This window comes from Camellia sinensis, chromosome 7 (assembly GCF_055761805.1).
Source record: "Camellia sinensis isolate YWXY chromosome 7, ASM5576180v1, whole genome shotgun sequence".
Taxonomy (NCBI): Eukaryota; Viridiplantae; Streptophyta; class Magnoliopsida; order Ericales; family Theaceae; genus Camellia; species Camellia sinensis.
In genome coordinates, this window is record NC_138967.1 from 90734072 (window position 1) to 90751479 (window position 17408).

Genomic DNA, 17408 nt, shown 5'->3' on the forward strand with positions numbered 1-17408 from the left:
GGTGGTTGTTCATGAGTCGAGTTAGGTTAGGGTCACCACTGACTCACCACCTGAATTGATTATGCTCTCTCTTCAATTTTCTTCTAATACAGTCAAATTTGCAAATCACCAAACTGCACGATTCTAGGATTAATTCAATTTGAAACTTTTCAAGTCATTCTCGATACATTTAAATTTTTTTTATATTTTATTTTATAACTCGACATCCAGTCCATTGAACCAACTAATCTAAGGAACCAATCCCTCCGTCCACTAACAAAAATACATTTAGAAATTTAAGTCATTCAAATCAACAACTAGCTCACAAGCTAAGTTGAGCCGAGCCATATCTTCTTTTTTCTTCTTTTAATGGTAAGATCCACAAATACTACAGTGCAATTTTCACCTGTTTGATGTTATAATCTTGCAATATCTTTCATAGTGTAACTTTCCCTCAAACTTGCACATATTATTCCCTGAACTTCAAATAATAATAATAATAATTCATAATCCAAGCAAACAAGACAAATGCTCATTAGATTAGATTCGTGCCCCGAGTTTCCTACTCACATGATGTTATCAGGTGCCAAAATCATCCTCTCTCATTGAACAAAGCCAGAGTGAGTGAGTGAGGTTTGCAACAGCGCTGCAGGAGTGAACCTAACTCAGATGATCTCAATTATCTGTTACTCCAATACTCTTTTGACCCACGTCAGTATCTTACTGAATTCAGAACTCGGATAATCAAAAAGTACATCAGCAAACTTTTAGCAGAGGCAAGACAATTTGGTCCACTCACTCTCAGCTCAGCAAATTAGTGGTGTAAAAATCAAAGGCAGTTGGTAAACCATAATTTTGGATTAAAACTGGTTTGGATAATAAATATTACAGACTCTTCCCTGACACAAAAGTCTAGATGCTGTTTCTTCTCCAAACAGATGACAAAAGACTTCAAAAGCCCTAAATACGGAAAAACCGAGTATCAACCTAGGAAACTCATTGGAAATAGACAACCCTGGCTTCATGTTAGTTGCTTTATCACAGTTCGTCCTAGGCCTTGGGAGACTGGGTAGCATGGAAGCTAGAGCAACTGCCTAGTTTAGAAGTAGGCCTGTGATGCTTGACCAGTGGAACCAGTGATTGGACAACATCTGCCATCAGTGGCCTGTAATCTGCTTCCGGTTGTACACACATTGCAGCAATAGCGGCCACCTGAACAACCTCCTTCATCGAGTACTGACCCTCCAGTGCTGGATCCATGATCTCTACAACTTTCTCTCTATCCGTAAGCTGGGGCAAAACCTTTTTTGCACAAAAGGATTGGAAAATGTAAGAAGTCAAGGACAAGGAGGGAAATCAAAAAGGACTACTGAAAATGAAACAAAGAGCAGAGAAAAAACTAAAATAAAATATTATGTGGAGGGATATGATTGGTCTTCTAATCAAATAAAATAAAATGTCATGGAATCAACTAAAGAGAGAGACAAGGAACCCACCCAAGATACAAGAACACCTTCCCCTTGAGCTCTCTTCATATCAACTGGAACCCTGCCTGTGAGCAACTCCAAAAGAACAACTCCATAACTATAAACATCCGACTTTGGTGTCAGACGACCAGTTAATGCATACCTGTATAGCATATCATGTCAAATTTAAACATTAATTTTTTATTTTTTATTTTTGCAACAAACTCTGTTAACATTCGACATGGTAAATAGAGAATATACATTATTCTGTTGTTATTGGAGGTAAAGAGTTTTCATCAAATTGCTTACTCAGGAGCAACATATCCCTGGGTGCCCAACACACGGGTTGAAACATGGCCACCAGCTTTATCAGATCCAAGCTTGGCCAATCCAAAATCAGAAACTTTAGCATGAAAATTTTTGTCCAAAAGGATGTTGCTGCTCTTAAAATCTCTGTGAATTACTGGAGGACTGACATGTTCATGGAGATATTCCAGCCCTTTTGCAGCTTCCAAAGCTATTCTCAACCGGGTTTCCCAGTCCAACCTTGAAGAAATAGTGTTAGACCCTGCAGATTTGACAAAAAAGGGCTAATAAAAGCTCCATCATGTGGAATCTCAAATGCCAATAATTACAGCTATCATGATCCACACATTAATATTAAGCAATGGCAAGTGTTATCTGCTTCCAGCGCAGTGGCACAAGTTCAAGCCAAGGAAATCGGCCTCTCCACAAAAAAAGTGGGGGGAAGGTTGCCCGTCCTATTCCCATCTCCCAGATTCTGCTGTAAGGGGGAGCCTTGTGCACTGGGTACAAGCAAGTAAGGTAATGTATAGCAACATAACTAGGGAAAAAAAATATAAACATGATTTATATACTAGTATTTTAATTTAGAAATTCTTTTCAAATTTAAAGCTCGGGTAGACACATAGGGACCACATGATTTATATACAACTCAGTAATTGAAGTTCTGATCAGAATTAAAGAGATCAGCACAGTTTGGACGTTTTCTCACAAAATGAGGGAGTGGGGAGGAAGAAACAAATTCTACTGAGCTTTAAGCTCCTGATCAATGTTTTTCATTTTCATATTATTAAAAAAAGAACTGTAGAAAATTTAATGTATAAAGAGAAATAGAGAATTGTATTATTTATTGATTGATCTTGATGTTATATTGATTGATATTCTGTCTATTACAAATGGTTCCTTATATAGATGTAGGTGTAGTGGATGGTGGTAGTGGTGTAGTGGGTTAGGTTTAGTGGAGTAGGTGAGGTGGTAGTGGTGTAGTGGGTTAGGTTTAGTGAAGTAGGTGAGGTGGTAGTGGTGGTAGGTGATGGTAAATTCTAACAGCCCCCCGCAAACTCAAGGAGGATAGAAACTAACCAACTTGAGTTTGAAGAGAGGGACAAAACAAGAAAATACATAAAAATAAAAAAGGATAGGAGACACTGTATGGTCGTGTCAGACCGTTGGTGAAGACACTGGATGGTGGTGTCAGACCGTTGTAGAGGACACTGTATGGGGGTGTCATAACGTTGTAGAGGACACTGTATGGTGGTGTCATAACGGTGTAGAGGACACTGGATGGCGGTGTCAGAACGTTGTAGAGGACACTGTATGGTGGTGTCATAACGTTGTAGAGGACACTGTATGAGAGTGTCATAACGTTGTAGAGGACACTGTATGGTGGTGTTATAACGGTGTAGAGGACACTGGATGGCGGTGTCAGACCGATGTAGAAGACAGTTTATGTCGGACCGTTGTAGCAGACAATGTTGTGATAGTTGTTGTGACAGTTTACGGAGTCTTGCTGGACCCTTGTAGAAACTAACCGAAATCAATGTCGGGACAGTTTACAGAGTCTTGTCGGACCCATGAAGGAGCTAACCGGAATCAATGTCGGGACAGTTTACAGAGTCTTGTCGGACCCTTGAAGGAGCTAACCGGAATCAATGTCGGGACAGTTTACAGAGTCTTGTCAGACCCTTAAAAAATACACTGTATGATGGTGTATATAGGCTGCCCAAATATATATATATATGGATATATATAGTGAGCCCTCAAAAGTCGCGCCCTCAAAAGGCGCGCCCACTTCATCAAAAGGCGTGCCTGACAGAAAGCGTCGAGCCATCAAAAGGTGAGCCGGAGACGCGGCGAGGCACGTGAGCGACAGAGTGGCGTGTCGGCCTCGGCTATTTAACCAAGGTTGAGGCGGAGGCTGTGCAAACCAGTCTGAAACCGCCGAAAATCCTTTGAAAAAACTCTTCTGTTTCTGAGAAAGAGATTCTGGAACACTCTGTTGCCATTCTGTAACCAACCGTTCTCTGAAACACTCAGCAACCCATAACATGGCCTCGTCTTCCCGTTCAGCTACCCAGAATATGGCCTCTTCGTCCCGTGGTCTGCTCACTCTCTTTCCCGACCTCAACGAGTCAACAAGAGAGATAACTGGTGCGGTGGCACTGGAACCTCAACCAAGCGCCCCGGAGTTTGCTCCGTTGAACTTTCCTATGCGGTCTGTGGAGCAAAGAATGGCAGTGCAGTCGGATGTGGAGGCCAATCAGTATACATTGAAGTCATGTGTGGAAACCATGACTGCGGTTACAAATTTGTCGAACCGGCTGCAGAGTAGAACAAATGAGGTGCAGCAGCTAAACGCCCAACTGGCTCTGCTCCAACGCATGTATAAGGATGCGTGAGCAGAGATAAGTGTGCTAAAGGCAGAAAACAAGGAGCTGAAGCGGAAGGCCACCGTGATGTTCCGATTTGGAGGTCCGCCATATGCTGTAGTGGAGGAGCAGGGTGGAGTGATCGTGCCCAGTGGAGTGGGAAACACGGACGCAACACCGTCAAGGGCCGCCCAGGACGGAGGCAAGAAGAAAAGACCGGCGAAAGAGTAGAGAAGAAAAATCCCGCCTGTGGATGTGGTTTTGTTGTTTTGGTTTGTTTGTTTGTTTTTTTTTTTTTTTTTTTTTTTTTTTTTTTTTTATGTAAAATTGTGATCGGGGTTGATCCCTGAGATGAATAAAATATGATTTGGTGTGCAAAGCGATATGGTATGAAGGGAATTGGAAAAAGATTAAAAAGAATGTGAAAGAAAAATAAAGAAAAAATAATAAAAATATATTTGAAATCAAAAAATGAAAGATGGAGGAAATAAGGAAAGTGGTTTGGAGAAAATAAATAAAAATAAAAATAATGGAGTTGGAAATCAAACGGAGGAGAGATAAAGATTTTTTTTTTTTTTTTTAATATAATATAATAAAAAGATATATATATATATATATATATATAATAAAGAAAGTGGGGAACAAGAGTGTAATGAAAAGAAAAAGTATAGGTTGCATCGTGGGTCACATGGGTGAGTAAAAGAAAACAATAAAGAAATGAGTGGGTGCCCCCCATGTGCAAGGATAGTGCTGGCACTTCAATAGGTGGTACAGCCTGCTGAGCATCAGCTTTGACAGGAGCTGCCTTTGGACCTTTTCTCTAATAAATGCGTCAAACTGTTGCTGTTGGTGTTATCAAGAATGTGGAGAAGAGGAGGCTTGTCTGATGGCCTCTTGGGCTGTGTAATCATATCGAGGTTGGTGGACCTCTCAATCATGTTGTCACCCTCAAAACCAGAGATGGGGACAAAAGGAATTTTGTCAGGGTTGTAACCAACCTTCTTTAGATAGGAAGAGACTTCCTGCACAATGTCATCATACCTTGCTTTTGAGTACTTAGGAGTGGTAGCATCCATCTTGTTACAGCAGCAAATCATCTGCCTCACTCCAAGAGTAAAAGGAAGGAGAGCATGTTCACGGAAGAACTTGGGCTCCTTCTCAATCTCCTTGCCAGATCGACGATCAATCTCAGCAAACTTGACAGCAATGTGGGAGGTGTGGCAGTCAAGAACTGGAGCATACCCATTACCAATCTGACCCGGGTGATTCATAATAATAACCTGGGAGGTGAAATTTGCAGCTTCCTTGGCTGGATCATCCTTTGAGTTGGATGCAACAAAACCACGCTTGAGATCCTTCACTGCAACATTGTAGATGAAGACGACCGAGACGGTGGTGTATGGGAGGACAACAGTGAGAGGAGGGGCAGTGGTGGTGGACTCGAAGAAAGTTTAAGGTATGTGTAGAAAATTCTAGCAGATTAGGTTGAGGTCCGGCGGGCGGCCAAGGCGAGGTTGCCGCCCGCCGGTGAAGCGAAAAATACTAAGTGTTTAACCTTGCTCTGATACCATGTAGAAAATTTAATGTATAAAGAGAAATAGAGAATTGTATTATTTATTGATTGATCTTGATGTTATATTGATTGATATTCTGTCTATTACAAATGGTTCCTTATATAGATGTAGGTGTAGTGGATGGTGGTAGTGGTGTAGTGGGTTAGGTTTAGTGGAGTAGGTGAGGTGGTAGTGGTGGTAGGTGATGGTAAATTCTAACAAGAACATTGAGAGTTGCCTTTAAACTATTGGACTAATTAAGCTAGCCCAAAATGTAGTTCATATTAATACTTTGTTTTCCGACAATATTAAAAGTCCCCAACAATCCATGCCTCATCTATGATCAGGTTGTTCAGGGAGATGAGTTTTGACCATAAGCTTCTCCTATAGCAACTTTATTATACCCATATACAATGGATACAAAGAAGATTTTCCTATTTTCCATAATCTCCATTTTACAGGTGATCATTTCTCAGAAGAATGCAACTGTGATGTTTAAAAGTCATTTGATCCCATGTGAACCAGATTCTTTCCACAGGATTCTCAGAAACATTATGGATCATATCCCACTGCTCAGGCAAACAGTTTTGAACTGTGCTATGAATATTTTCCTTCCCAACTTTATCCAAGAGTGACAAACACTCTACAACCAGTTTCCTGACTTCCCTTTGCTTATTGGGGTAATTAAGACCCCTGATATTCTACACGCCAATTCTAATAATCAATTACTTCCTTTCTTACTGTTGCATCCTTTGCCCCCAAGGCCAATTGAACTTGACCTTTACACATGTTTTCCTTTTTATTCTTCTTGGTATCAACAATAGTTTTCAGAGCAACAAAGTGTATAAGCAGATCAATGTCATCTGTATTTCATACTCTCCAACTGATCTGTTCTATTCTATATTTCACATTCAGCTTTGTTAAATTCACTATCTTCCACCATTGCCTCAGTATTAGTTTGCCGATCATCAGAGTATACAGGAATATGGGCCATCAGTTCAACAATATGAGTATGTGAGTTCAAGTTCCCTGAATCCCTAGTTTCTCCTCATCAGCAGTACTTGGAACATTCACAAGTGCTCTTGCCATCATTAAGCGCAACCTTCTTTTTTGCCTGTTTTGATGATCCAAGATTCATTTCATTCAGATTCTTTTCCAGCTCTATCTCTCCACTGTTTATCTTTTTGTTCAACACATTGTTGCTCATATATGCCGTAATTTTTTACATTATGCACATGGCACACCCATGAGGTTTCCATGGATACTTAACTGAAATAGTCGTGCTTTCCCATTTCAGAACTGGAGCTCAATTTCTTCTGGGTAGTGAGAATCAATTGCAACTTCTAAGCAGATTTTTGCCTAAGTAGACGTTATGCATGGCTAACTCATCAGATCAAGATACAGAGCACTGGCTATACAATTGAGGCCTTGTTCAGTCCAAAATTCTACAGGTATATTATAAAATTGTACATTTATTCAGGTTTTGCTTTAAGATTTTTGTGAGGCAACTTTGTCTCCTTTCCTGTACTGAAAGAAAAAGAATCCATTATCATTTGATAGTACATCTACCAGTCCAAATCTTCCCATATTGTCATAGCTTTATTGTTTACAGCATGAAAGGAAGCTTCTTATCCAGAAAGTAGCCATTGAAGCATTCCTTCCATTTCTGAGTCCTCAGCACTTTCGCTTCTACACCTAACCACAACCTTAAAATGGCTCAAAGTCATGCACCTGCTGAGTACTGCCATTGATTGAACATGTCTATCCAAGCAATAGGTTTGTGGCTTTGAATAGCTTCCTTACATTTTGTATTACTGATGGATATCTTCCTTCTCAATACCAGAAATAGTATTGTTTAGTTCATCTTGGATAATATCTTCCCAAGATTTCGGAGGTTCTCTAGGTTTCCAATTGTGAATTTCATTCCTCCCATTTTTGCTATTATTTCTATACTGATAGTTCAAACTCAGTGTCTGAGGAAAAATAATGTTATTGCAGAACATGACAAAGATAAATGAAAGAAGACTTGATCCACCGACTATAATGGCCATAGAATCCAAGTCCAAGCTGTTATTATTTCGCCACTTAAGTGCCACATAACCATTATTCCCTCATAACTAACATCTATAGGTTCTGTTTGACTGGAAAGATTAATAGTGAGTGGACTAATAATCCTGAATATTAGCGTAGGATTGTGAATACCACACCTCTCTCAATACTGAGTATCCCACATTTTTGTGGGATTAGCATTAACAGAAAATTACAATCAAACGCTAGAATATGAGTCCAGCCAATCAAACAGTCCTGTATATCTACTAGTTTATGTATATTCATTGTTATTGAGCTGTAACTTGCATGATTTAATTGAATGTCTATCACGGATACTTCATTCTTAGATGCTGCCAGTTAAGTGGCATGAACACTCTAAAGGTGAACCACATCTATGCCAGACCAAACACTACTTCATTAAATGTTTATTTCTTTCTGCTACGGTTCAAATTTAGAAAGGCACCAAAATGGAGGTGCCATCCAAATACAGACAAAAAACCAGGCAGCCCAATATATCCCTACACGGACCTTACATTCCAAAACCTAAAACAAAACACACATCCATTCCATGCTTCCTCAACTCTCTACATGCTTTCTTAACAATTGTGTGATATATGAATATCTCATATCTCTTCAATTGTAGGAAAAATAGATTCAAGGATTATATTTTTCCACTATCTAAACAAGTATAACCCCAATACTACAAACTACTATCAATTTGTTTTAGTTAGGCCTTAGTAGTCTATGACTATTGGGTGGTCATCACCAATGTTACATAGACACTTCAAAATAAATCAAATACCATGTCGAACACCCGGCACTCAGACAAGAGTGTGAGATATGTGACTGATACTTTCCATTTGACACTTCTCATATATTTATATTTAACACTAACACTATCTTATACGCATCATTTGTTGTGTAATTGCTATAAAACACCTTTTTGACATTGTATGTTACATATAATACCATTTTATCTCACATAATAGATTAAAAATATGACTCTTTTTGCCGAGTCTGTATACCCTTAAATTTAAGATTTGCTGAATCCGACCTCTAGATACACACCTGCATCCGCACCCGAATACATGTGACATAGGTCATCACTCTATTTCTAGTGGGGTTGTATAGGGTCATCCCACTAAAACTAGTCAATAGAAGGATTAACAATTCCTAAAATATGAACTACACAACATGAACAAAAATCTACCTTTTAGCTTGTGAAGTACTCTCCAACACCGTCAAACCATCATAAGCTCCTTTTACACCCTAAAATTCATATACACACTACTCCATGATTCATACATAACAAGACACAACTGATGGATTTCAAAACTACATTTCTCTTCCATTTCAGATAGCTTTACTAATATGACAACTAATTGGGTCATAGACATGAATGTGCAATATGGATAAGTATGATTTTAAAGTTGGGGGAAAAAACCAAAAAAATATTTCCATATTTCCTCGTTTGTTTCAATTTTTCTCCCTTAATTGTGACAGATGTCTATACCACCATTTTAGAAATCCAAAATCCATGTTAATGACAACAAAGACAAAGGACATTTACAATGCCCGTCAAGTCAACCATATACACTGATAAGTTTATTGTATTCAATATCTCTTCCATTTTCCTCTTTCATATAACCACTAATTCTGTGAGTTCATTCTCCATCTCTTATCTTTAGGCTTTTGGGTGATTTGCATCCTTTCTCTTCTTGCTTCAAATGGAGTCCAATAACATTAAAAGACCACATCAAAGGCAGGTGCAATGTAAGGACCTGAATAATTTAAATATGATTTAATGTTAAAAAATTGTAATGATCTATTTAATTGACTTTATATTTAGGGAGGAAAAAAACCCGCAGAGTTTGATGTAACAAAATAAACTCTGAATTTTTAATTTTGTCTATTTAAATCCTAATCTTTTGATTTGTTTTTAGTCTAAACCATCAGCTTATTTCTTTTAAATAAAAATGACAGGTGAATAAAAAATGTCTAAACTACCCTTTTTATTGAGTTCAATAATTAAAATACCATTTTTTTCCTTCAGTTTTACTTAACGGAAATAAGCAAATGGTTTATATTAAAAACAAATTAAAAATTTAAGGTTTAAATTGAAAAATTAAAAACTCAGAGTTTATTTTGTCACAAGAGTCAAAACCTTGAGTCATTGTTTGTAATTTCCCCTTATATTTATTACCTGGGAGTAGGGAAACTTAATTTTTGTGTTTGGATCCTAAACTCAAAAAATGGAGGGACTTATGGTAGAAATTTAAATTTAGGGACATCTTGGAGATTTTACTTTTTCCACCTACCACCACTCTCACCTCTTGCTTTGAGGTACTCACATGGAGAGAATGCGGAACCCTTCCCCCCCCCCTCCCCCTCCCATTTTTTTTTTTTTGATTGGCACTGAGCTGTCCGGATCAAAACCCGACTAATCCCCAGGGATGCACAAGCCCTTGACAAGAAGTTTCCCGCAAGTCCACCACAGTTAATTTAAGGGTTTTCCCCCAGTCCAATGGTTCCAAGGAATTGTTAGCACATAAGAGGTTTCGATCCCTAAATCTTGATGGAGCACACCCTCAAAACATAAGGCCTTGCCACTAGGCCAACCCCTTGGGGTTGTGTGGTACACCCCCCTTTATATTTGCTATATACGTATTGATAGAGAGATTACTTCTCGCAGACAAATCTCTCTCCCTTTTTCCTCTCTCTTCTTTTCTTCTCTTTGTCTTAAGTTAGGGTTGTGAGTGTGAGGCCTTGGGCGTGTCTTGAAGGCTGGGAGAACAAACTTGGGAGTTTTGCAACTTGTTTTGGGAATTTTAGGGGTGGTTTATGGACTCTTTTTGTCCATATTTGAGTGAATAATAGTGGATTTTGTGGCTCCATAGTTGTTTAATCATTGTGTTAGTTATAGTGAATGAAATGGAAATGAGAAATCGTCATTTTGATCAATTGTGAGTAGTTGAGATGCATTAATCTTGTTTGATTAATAATGAGTTAATGGGTGGACTGTTGAGTCCAAGATGGTGTAAGCTTGATTTGGGTCATGTGGAATTTCATCTATCGGTTCCTGGGAAGGTACTGCGTAGTGTAGGGGGTTAGTAACCTTTGGTTGTGTTTCCTAATGACGAAGGGAGAAGCAGTGTGAGTTAAATTGTGGAAACGGCCTCATGCTGTATTTTATTTAGTATGAAAGTATGTGTGGGTGCAGTTGCACAACTCTTAGTAACTGTGATGTGGTTCAATTATTCTTAGTATTGAAATTATACTTGGCATAACAAGCATACATGTGTTGAGATATCGAATAGCACATTCTTCTTTTGCTCATCCCGTACATTCCAGGCATGGACTAGGGACATGATGCCTTGATTACGGAGAGAGACCTACTTTTGGACTAACGATTTTAGAACTAGGACTGATTTGACAAATTGACGTTAAGCCCTTTTTGTTAAATGTAATGCAGTTAATCCTAGTTCTGTAAATCTAACAATTATTTTTTGGAAATTAAACCTTTCTATTGTTCACCTTTCACCATATTACCAATTTTTGAACACTTTCAACCTAAATGATGAAATAAAAAGGGATATTTCCTACTCATTAAACTCCGCCTAGATTGATTAATCTCCCGCATAATTAATCTTTTAAAAACTTGGGTCATTACATGCAGGCATATAGTTCGTCAAAACACATGATATATGCTCTACAAACAGAAATCCATTTGAATTTTTTTTTGGGTGAGGCTGTACATTAGATGGACAAATCATTAAAATGACACCACTTTGGATCAAACAAGCATAATGAATACAATAAATTAGAAAGACATTGAACAGTAGCCATGAACTCGTAAACCAATGGCATCCACTTACCATTGATGGGATACAAATGTTCCTGCAGACCACCATTAGCCATGAACTCGTAAACCAACAATTTATGATTACTGTCTGAACAGTAGCCAACTAATGCCAGTAGGTATGGAGAATGTAGCCGGCTTAGTAATTCCACCTGTTAACCATCCAGTTACCGTTCAGAGCACTGCAACCCCAATTTTTTATTTTTTTTATTTTATAAATAAAAGGGAAAATATTCCTATACATTTCACATGAAGCAAAGAAATAGAAATTTTTTAGAAAGCAAACCTCTACTTTGAATTCCTCCTCCCCCTGCTTTCCTGCCCTATCCATCAACTTAACTGCAACCTTCCTACCATCTTGAAGCACTCCTCGGTAGACTAACCCAAACCCACCATGTCCAATCACATTAGATTTCCCAAAACCGCCAGTAGCCGAATGTAGCTGCTTGAAGGTGAATACCTGAAGTCCTTTCTCACTGGCAACTTCAATATTTGAAAAGCTGCTACCTCTTTCCACATGTTCAACCCCTTCAAACAAAATGAAAAGAATTTTTAAAATAAAAATAAAAATCAACTAATTCTCTGTTTTGCAGCCACCAACAACAAGGAAATACAAGAAAGTAAAAGATATAAAATCCAAAGTATTCGTCAAATGGACCTGAAAAGGCAAAATTGCATTCATTTGTGCACATACGAAAGATTAGTCTTTTTTCTTTATTGTTAAATTTTATTTTGTATTTCTTGTCCCCAGTTTTCTTTGCAAGCAAAAGATGGGAACGAGAAAAAAATGCAAAACAAATTTTAAAGATAGAAAATCAGCGCAAGATTTTGGCTCTGCTTGTTGAGAAAATACAAAATACTAGAAGAAATAATTAAAATGTAAAATATATATATATATATATATATATATCTTCTAAATAGGATTTGAGAAAACAACAGTGGCGGTTCAAGGGTTGCCTAGGGCCCCAAGTAGAGAACGGCCACATTTATCATATTTTTATTATACAGTGTCCATAGATAGAAACCATCAATCAAAATATCTCTCAGAAATTGGAAAAAATAAACAAAAATATTTTTTTAAATAAATAAAAAATGAGACTTCAGGCTTGGTTTGGTTTGATAAATAAAAAATGGGCAAATCTTAAATTATCCTAACAAAATATCACTCCATTAGTCATCTTAGTATATCAATCAAATCAACAAGAAAGCAAAACCACTTCTCTCATTGGATTAAAAAGGACCTCAATATTACATCTTTCAAAAATCTTTCAAAAATCTTTCAAAAAGGACCTCAATATTTATACATCTTTCAAAAATCTCTCGGTCAGGACAAAAAAGATATTTTTATACCTCTTATGACATGTTCTCTTTTTCTACACTATAAGAAAAATTAAAACACCCAACATTATTCTCTATCACTTTCTTGTTTATATTAAAAGACGAACCTATTATAACTCGCTTTCCCTTAATCTTTTTATGTTATACTCTCAAAAAATGGCCTCACTCATTAAATAAAAGTTCATCATAACTATGGTTGTTAAACAAATCGAGCTACTTGAACTCTACTCATGTTTGACTCGTTAAAAGCTCATTCAAGTTTGGCTTGTTATGTAAACAAGCCAAGCTTCAACACAATTTTAAACTTGTTAAGTTTTTAAACCAAACTTGAACAACCTACTACTTGGCTCAATAAATGCACTATACACAATAAAGCTACTCAACTCGTGTTTGACTCGTTAAAAGCTAGTTTGAGATCCACTCATTATGTAAACAAGCCATGCTTGGACATATTTTGAAGCTCATTAAGTTTTCAAACTAAGCTTGCACAACCTACTACTCAGCTCGTTTAGAGTCCTAATCATAATTTATTCTCTCTTTCATAGTCAATCAAAAGCAAAGTGCTATTATACAACTCCTTTTCTTTATCTCTCATCAATTAATGCAAAAGGAATATGGAGTTTTCTCTGTCATTATATATATCAAAAAAAATAAATGTGTACCAGAGTCAACCCGGACAGCAAGCCGACAAAGCAACCACTTTGGGCCAAAAAATAGGGCCCCCATCTAGGAATAATATTTATATTAAGGATGAACATAATTCTTTTCAAGACTTTAATGAAATGAAGGGCCCCAATTATTTTGATTTAACATATTAAAACCCATCTATGTCCAGCCCTCAATACCAAACCCAAAAACAATACTGTTTTTTATTAATGGAGGACCCCAATAATTTTAATTTTAACTTATCAAAACCCAACTAAGTCCAACGCTTAATACTAAACCCAAAAACAATTTTGTTTTCATTAATGGAGGGCCCAAAGAAATTGATTTCACTTTACCAAACTTTTTCCCAACCCAATTCACCATTCTGAGATTGAACTTTCTTAGATTTTCTCTAGATGCCTATAGATTTTGTATCATTCCAGGTTCTACTTCAATTGTTTGTTAACTATACCTAAAAATTAAAATATCTAGAATTTGAATTGATCGTTGATTCGTTGCTTGTTGGATTGTGGATTTAGTCAAACTTCCTAAAAAGTACTTATCTACGCATTTAAAAATAAAAATAAAAAAATTATAAATAAATAAAAGAAGAAAGAAAGAAAGAAAGAAGAATTAATTCAATTTTAAATAGGAGCACTTAGTTCAATTTTGTAATTAGATTTGCAAGAACAAAAATGTTGAAGTGATACTATAGTGTAGCTAATTCAATTTCAATTTTTTTTTATTTGGTTTTTTTTTTTCTCTGGTGTAAATGGTTAAAATATAAAGCAACAAGACTATATTTTATTTTTAACATTGTTGTAATAATTTCTTCTTAAAGCTAATTTTATCTTTTTGAGTGCTATGTAAAATGTAGAGTTCCATATTATGGGTTCGCTTAGGGCCCCTGAAAGCTCATGGACGGCCCTGATTTGTACCCTTCTCTCTTATCATGCAGATTAAAACAAAATAACTCATCTCATTATACCCTCTCCCCTCTTCTTCTTTTGTGTTGAAAAATCTCATATTGTTACAAAAAGTAATCTCTTTCCTCACTTAGTTATCAAAATTATAACAGGTACATTTATTGAAATTAGACTAAATGAAATTGTTTTACTTGTGAATGTTAAAAATTTTAAATAAAAACTATAATGTCAAAAACAAAAATTACGTTGTAAAATTATAAAGGGCCCCAAATAGATCTTTCTCCTTAAGCCCCAAATATGCTTGAGCCACCTCTGGAAAACAATAGCCAATAACCTTCACTGAAAAGAAGCCAGAAAACTACAATATTAAAAACCTAGGTAAATTACCAATAGGTCTTAATCATTGGACTTAATTCCCATCAAGTCCAACTGAAAATAAGTCTTGATAAAATTGTCGCTAAAAATAATTTTTTTGAGACAATTTTTTATATATGTCGCTAAAAATTAATAATTAGTGACTTTTTTTTGTCATGACTTTTATAAATTATCGCTAAAACTTACATTTAGTGACTTTTTTTTATGATAAATTTTTCACATAAGACCTATTAGACAATAAGTATACTTATTATTAGTCCGTAAGTACCCAAAAACTTACACTATGTTTGGTAACTTAGGAGAGAAAAGAAAAGAAATGATTACTTAAATAATAAGAGAAAAGAAATGATTGTGATTTCTCTCATTTTTATTTGGATAAGGAAGAAAAAAAAGAAAAGAAATGATTGTGATTTTTCTCATTCTAATTTGGTTAGGTTTCATTAAGAGAAAAGAAAAGAAATTATTTTATGTTATATTACCAAAATAACCTTTTTACATTTTCAATCATTTTATTTCTTTTATTTTTATAGGGACAAAATAGGTATTATAAAAATAATGATTTCTTTTCTCTCCCAATCTCTCCAAAGATTGAAAATGAGACTCATAAGAGAAATGAGTTTCTCTCCATTTCTTCTCATTTCTCTCTACTTAGGTTATCCAAACAAATAAGAGAAATACATATCACTCCATTTCTTTTCTTTTCTCCCAAAATCACTCAATCCAAACATAGTGTTAAGATCTAAAGCTTTCATTCCAATTCCTAATTTTCTTAGAGAAAAATAATAAATAAATAAAAAGCTTTGAGAAATTTTAACTGATTTAGGGTTTCGACAAGCCAAAACATTTATGAAATCAGAGACTTAAACGTTTCAACCCTCCCATCCAAACAAAAAAAAAAAAAAAGAGAGGGAAAAATAGAGTAAATGGCATTGTTGATGGGATGGGAAGCATACTTTTGGGATTGTTTTGACGCTTGGAGAGTTTGTTGGAAATGTAACAGTAGTAGATGCAGGCCACCAAAAGAGAAGCAACAGCTACAGACGCCAGAGATACGATCACCACCACAGCTATGCGCTCCTTCATTTTGTACTCTTCTTCTCCTGCTTCCATTATTGCTTCTTCTAATTACCCCCCTCTCTCTCTCTCTCTCTCTCTCTCTAACCCTAGGGTAGAATTGAAAATCGTATGCTATCCTCTCCCGAAGCGAGCCACTGAGCACACAGAGATATTCCAAGCGCTCCGTAACTGGAAAAAGGTTCAATGGCTCACCACACACTCACTCTCTCTCTCCCTCACTCTCACTCCCACTCCCACTCCCACTCCATCCAGTACTCTCTCTGCTGACTGTTGTCTTCTTGTCGTGGCGCGGAGAATAAGGAAAAAAAAAAAAAAAAAGTTGAATAGAACGGAAGGAACCGCGCCTATTTTAGTTTTTTATTTTTTTATTTTTTTTTTGATAAATTACATTGACACTTTTAGCCCCGTTTGTTTTGCGTTATAGCAAGGAGATTAGGATTACTAGTACCTTGAGATTAGTATATGGGGTGTTTGTTTTGAGAAATAGCCTTGGGACTATTAATACCTTGGGACTAACTAATACCTTGGTATTACTAATACCTTATTTGTTTTGAGAGATAGGTAGGGTACTACTAATACCTTGGCATTACTAATACTCTTGGGGAGGGGATTCATAGTGAGGAGGTAGAGATGGTATTAGAAAAATAGTGAGGGGATTAGAAATTTTTTTATTTTTTTTATTTTTTATATATTGGAAATGTTTTTAAAAATATAATTTTAAATTTTTTATATTTTTTATTTGTTTTATTATTTTATATAAAAATAATTTAACAATTCCTCACTACTAATCCCCTCACTAACAATCCCCTCACTACTAATCCTCTCACTATCAATCCCCTCACTAACAATCCCCTCACTATTAATCCCCTCACTATCAATCCCCTCAATTCTATCTCTGAAAACAAACGACCCTCACTAACAATCCCCTCACTATTAATCCCCTCACTATTAATCCTCACCATTCCATCTCTGGAAACAAACGAGGCCTTAAGGTTTAATCCAATTTCTACTCACTCGTGGACATTTTAAAAATTATATTTTTATTTTTATGTTTAATAATCTCATTTCATAAGTATTCTGTTAATATAAAAGGTAACAATTCTTAGTAGAAAAATAAAGGAAATTACGTTAAAAAAAAAAGTAAAGGAAAGGGGAAAAAAAAAAGAAAGTAAAGCAAAGTAAAAAAAGTAAAATAGAGAGTGCATGAATTCAATGTCTTTATTCCGTCTAAATAATTACAATGATAGGTGGTTAGTATAATTTTCCAAACGTCATGAGTGATATATATCAAACCTAAACTTCAAGGGTGTAAGTGTAATTTATCTTTTTTTTTTTAGTAAGAAATTAGTGGGTTTGATTTCAAATTTCTAAAACTTAAATTTTTTTTTTAATTTTTTACAAATGTTTTTAAAATTTTAAGTAATTTTTTTATTTTTTTAGATGCACATTACTCAAATGTATCTAAATAG

The 17408-nt window shown here is 36.0% G+C and overlaps 1 protein-coding gene and 1 pseudogene across 1 annotated transcript; both read right to left on the bottom strand.

Annotated features, from left to right (window-relative positions):
• Positions 1–818: 818 nt before the first annotated feature.
• LOC114293004 (Protein kinase superfamily protein) lies at positions 819–16269 on the bottom strand. Its single transcript, XM_028237011.2, has 6 exons — positions 15816–16269; positions 11865–12106; positions 11595–11730; positions 1755–2013; positions 1476–1608; positions 819–1281 (listed from the first exon to the last, which is right to left on the bottom strand). The coding sequence occupies exons 1-6, from the start codon at positions 15970–15972 to the stop codon at positions 1030–1032; spliced, it is 1179 nt and encodes a 392-aa protein (XP_028092812.2). The 5' UTR covers positions 15973–16269; the 3' UTR covers positions 819–1029.
• Positions 4768–5567, bottom strand: LOC145795192 (elongation factor 1-alpha pseudogene; annotated as a pseudogene).
• Positions 16270–17408: the final 1139 nt, after the last annotated feature.

Coding starts and splice junctions, on each gene's coding strand:
- LOC114293004 (XM_028237011.2), bottom strand. CDS start 15,972: ATGGAAGCAGGAGAAGAAGAGTACAAAATGAAGGAGCGCATAGCTGTG. Junction 12,107..15,815: donor GCGTCAAAACAATCCCAAAA/GTATGCTTCCCA, acceptor TTTTGTTTGAAG/GGGTTGAACATGTGGAAAGA. Junction 1,609..1,754: donor CAGGGATATGTTGCTCCTGA/GTAAGCAATTTG, acceptor TATGCTATACAG/GTATGCATTAACTGGTCGTC.